Below are 3,433 nucleotides of genomic sequence, written 5' to 3'. Positions count from 1 at the left end.
TTTTTTTTTTTTTTTTTGAGACAGAGTCTCACTTTGTCACCCAGGCTGGAGTGCAATAGGGCGATCTTGGCTCACTGCAATCCCCGCCTCCCGGGTTCAAGTGATTCTCACACCTCAGCCAGGTGCCACTATTCCCGGCTAATTTTTGTATTTTTAGTAGAGACAGGGTTTTGCCAAGTTGGCCAGACTGGTCTCGAATTCTTGACCTCAAGTGATCTGCCCACCTCGGTCCCCCAAAGTGCTGGGATGACAGGCGTGAGTCACTGCACCCAGCTCGAATACCCATTTCTAAAAGAACTAACAGTGCCATCATCTTGGACTATAGACAGGCAGAGCCATAATCAAAGTGGAGCAACCAGGGCTTTTGCCCCACCGCTTGAGCATTTAAACAGCACAAAGATGTAAAATAATGAGCATATATTGAGTTGAATAATAAAGCTTCCCAAAATAGAGTGTTAATCTGAGCACCCCATCTCCTATGAGCCACATCATGAATTACACTGTTGATTTAACAGTGTCAAGATTATTGGTTACAGGCTGTGGGCAGAAATCATCTCTTACCCCAGCAGTGTTCCCTGCTGTAAGATTGCCTTGAGAAAAGAATGTCTTTGACCCTAGCTGATAAAACTAAATCAGATTTAGATTTATTTTTGGTATAAAAGATTTTTGGCCCAAGACCTCCTGCTTGCTCCTCTCTCAGCCCCCTCCTTCAGCCATTTTCAGGTCGTAATTTCCAAGGATTGGTGATGTTTAGTGGTGTTGTGGAGCTGGCACATGGTCTCTAGGAGCCTGATCTCATGGGTGGGTTGTTCATGAAGGAACTTGAGCACCCAGGGATCCTTGATGATGTCCAGAATGGTGGCACGCTTAGTGGCTTGGTGTAGCATCTGGAGGATCAGGTTCTAGAGCAGGGGAGAGAGAGGTCTTGCCTGAGTTTTTCTCCATTGTGCCACGCAAGCAATGAGCAGCTGGACCTAAGAAAGAAGCAGGATAGCCCATCATGCCACTCTGGTCAAAGTGGGTGTGGCTCTGATTTTATCTTGGAGAGCCAGGCAGTTAACTCCCTGGAGGGGAAGGGAAAAGTTCCTTGGGAGGAATGCTTTCCATAATTCTCTTCTGGCCTAAAGAGACAGAAGCTAGAACCTGTGTATCAAGCAAGGTTTGGAGCCTAGTGGTTGGCCCTTTATGCCTTCCATACTGTTTATTATAGGACAGGAACTAGTGTGTGAGATGGCTCTGGTGTGGGAAGAGCCTTTCCCCAGGGTTGGGAGGCCTAGGTTGGGTGACGTAGGTTGGATATTCACCCCTCCCTGTTGGTCATCCCTGAGGGCTCACCCCTCCTTAGGTAGCCAGTACCTTGCACTCCTGGGAGATGGTATGGTTAGCTGGGAAAGTGACCTCCTTCTGAGTCTCTCTCAGCAGCTTTTTCAGATTGGTGTCATCAAAGGGCAGACGGGCGACCATTAGAGTGTAAAGGATGACGCCCATGCTCCAGGTGTCAGACAGGAAAGGGTTGTAGGGCAAGCCTAGTAAGATCTCCGGGCAAGCATAAGCAAAGCTGCCACAGTAAGTCTGGCTGAGGTGGGAAAAGCAGTTCACTTGGCGGTAAGAAGAGCTACGACCCACAGGCTGGTTAGAAGGCACCATCTTGGCGAAGCCAAAGTCTGATATCTTCACATTCTCCCGCTTGTCCAGCAACAGATTCTCCAACTTTAAGTCCCTACCAGCAGCAGAAAGGCTGGGCATCAGGCTGGGGAGAGGGCTTAGTTTTAGACTGGGAGCTGAAGGGCCAGGGGTCAGAGGGTAAAGATGAGGAAAGAAGTGGGAGGTAGAAACCATTATGAGGGCACAAGGTAGAGAGGAAGGAAAGCCATGGAGTTGTGAGCAGAGCCCAAAGTAGGGAGAGAGAGAGAGAGGATGGTATCTGAGGACCACCGGGAGCTCACCATCATATTTCATAAAATGCTGTGCATACAGTGAGTACTTTATCAGTATCCTTGACCATATGATTAAAATAGAGTACATGAATAGGCCTAGATATTGAGGAGGGAGTTCGAGAGAGGAAAAAAGGGCAGCAAATGGGAGATGTGCATAAAACCCCCTTGAGGGCAAAGGACCCAGTCTGGGTGGCAGCGCCCTCACCGGTGCACGATGCTCTTGCTGTGCAGGTAGGCAATGCCCAGGGTCAGCTGGGAGAACCACTTGCCAGCAAGGGGCTCAGAGCAGGCCCCGTAGCGCTGGATCCATTCAAGGACGTCACCACCCTGAGCCAGCTCCAGAATGATGTATACTCGAGATGTGGTCTCAATGGCCTGATAGAAGTTGATGAGGTACTTGTGCCGCAAGACTTTCATTACCTGACCCCAGAAGAAGGACCCATCAAACCTGGGTAGGGAGAACTGTGATGGCACTCCCAGCCATCTCCTGCCCTCAGCTACTGACTTAGAACTTTGCAATAGGATCAACCCCTCAACCCCAGAGAACTGATGGCCTGTGGTCAAATGCTATGTTTTGCACTTTTACTTTTTGGGGGGCTGGAGGTGAGTGGGTGGATGGGAAAGAGGTTTAACTTACATAAATTTTCCTAGCTGCTAGTGAGACATTCAGTTCTGGTTTAGGGATTTCTGGCCCCACCCCTCGTGGCCATACCCCTTCTGAGAAACCTCAAGCAGCTTAGTACCAAGCTCCAGTTCCCTCTTCCAGCCCCCTTTCCAACCTGTATCTCACGGGGCAGGAACTTGTTAAGATAGTCATCAGAGGCCTTCTTCTTTGATATGATCTTGACTGCCACCATGACCTTCTGCTTTGTGTAGAAAGCCTCATATACTGTCCCATAGGAGCCATTGCCAATGACCTTGCCCACCTCATAACCATATTCATCCATGATGGAGTGGTAGGCTGTGGTGGTTGGTGCTGCCTCTATGACATCTCCCTTCCCCATGGTGTTGGGCTTGCTGAGAGCAGGGAGCTTTACTATTGGAAGCTTCCTATCCAAAGGCCAACACCTTGAGCCGCCGAAGGCTAGGGTATCAAAGTGAAGTAGGTCTCCAGATGTTTGCCTATATAGTCACACAAGTCTGGGATGCTGGGCTCAGCCCTCCACTAGGAAGTTGGAGGGGGAAAGAAAGAGAAGCAGTTCTTTTTGTCTCCACTGGCTGTTGTTACTTTGTCCTTTTGGTTACGGAACTCCTCAAGGTCCCATGTTCTGAATACATCACAATCCACCTCCTATCCATCATTGGCCACAAAACTTGAGAATGAAGTGCAGTTGGAAACATACTCATTCCCAGAGGCACCTTCCACAGTCTGCTGAAACTCCTAAAGATCAGCCCTTTCATTGATATATGAGTACCTACTAAGTACCAGAAGTGTGCTGAATAGTTGGATAAAATGTCACCCAAATGTCATGCCAGACCCTTCCTCCTTCCTCAAT

The 3,433-nt window shown here is 48.9% G+C and overlaps 2 protein-coding genes across 4 annotated transcripts in view; one reads left to right on the top strand and one right to left on the bottom strand.

The window, feature by feature from the left end:
- CHMP4A (charged multivesicular body protein 4A) overlaps window positions 1–584 on the top strand; it is a 7,566-nt gene extending 6,982 nt beyond the window's left edge. The window contains 1 exon segment of the mRNA XM_025391131.1: window positions 537–584. Coding sequence (XP_025246916.1) covers window positions 537–584 — 48 coding nt within the window.
- Window positions 585–619: 35 nt separating this feature from the next.
- On the bottom strand, window positions 620–3,213 carry TSSK4 (testis specific serine kinase 4). 3 transcript variants are annotated; one of them, XM_025392869.1, is made up of 4 exons: window positions 3,060–3,213; window positions 2,143–2,357; window positions 1,357–1,720; window positions 620–902 (listed from the first exon to the last, which is right to left on the bottom strand). In XM_025392869.1, exons 2-4 carry the CDS (start codon window positions 2,352–2,354, stop codon window positions 720–722), a joined length of 759 nt encoding a protein of 252 aa, XP_025248654.1. In that variant the 5' UTR covers window positions 2,355–2,357; window positions 3,060–3,213; the 3' UTR covers window positions 620–719. The 3 variants fall into 3 exon arrangements, with proteins under 3 accessions (XP_025248654.1, XP_025248652.1, XP_025248653.1); XM_025392867.1 differs by having other exon boundaries at window positions 1,357–1,750; window positions 2,717–3,200; XM_025392868.1 differs by having other exon boundaries at window positions 2,717–3,200.
- Window positions 3,214–3,433: the final 220 nt, after the last annotated feature.

The sequence above is a fragment of the Theropithecus gelada genome, chromosome 7b, assembly GCF_003255815.1.
Source record: "Theropithecus gelada isolate Dixy chromosome 7b, Tgel_1.0, whole genome shotgun sequence".
Taxonomy (NCBI): Eukaryota; Metazoa; Chordata; class Mammalia; order Primates; family Cercopithecidae; genus Theropithecus; species Theropithecus gelada.
Note: the sequence above shows the minus strand (reverse complement) of the source record. Positions and strands in the feature narration are given on the sequence as shown.

Bases quoted from the DNA above. Each gene is read 5' to 3' on its own strand.
- TSSK4 (XM_025392867.1), bottom strand. From the start codon at position 2,941: ATGGGGAAGGGAGATGTCATAGAGGCAGCACCAACCACCACAGCCTAC. The intron at 2,358-2,716 runs GTTGGAAAGGGG...TTCTGGGGTCAG, and splicing joins TCCTGCCCCGTGAGATACAG to GTAATGAAAGTCTTGCGGCA. The intron at 903-1,356 runs GTACTGGCTACC...CCCCTGCTCTAG, and splicing joins CCATCTCCCAGGAGTGCAAG to AACCTGATCCTCCAGATGCT.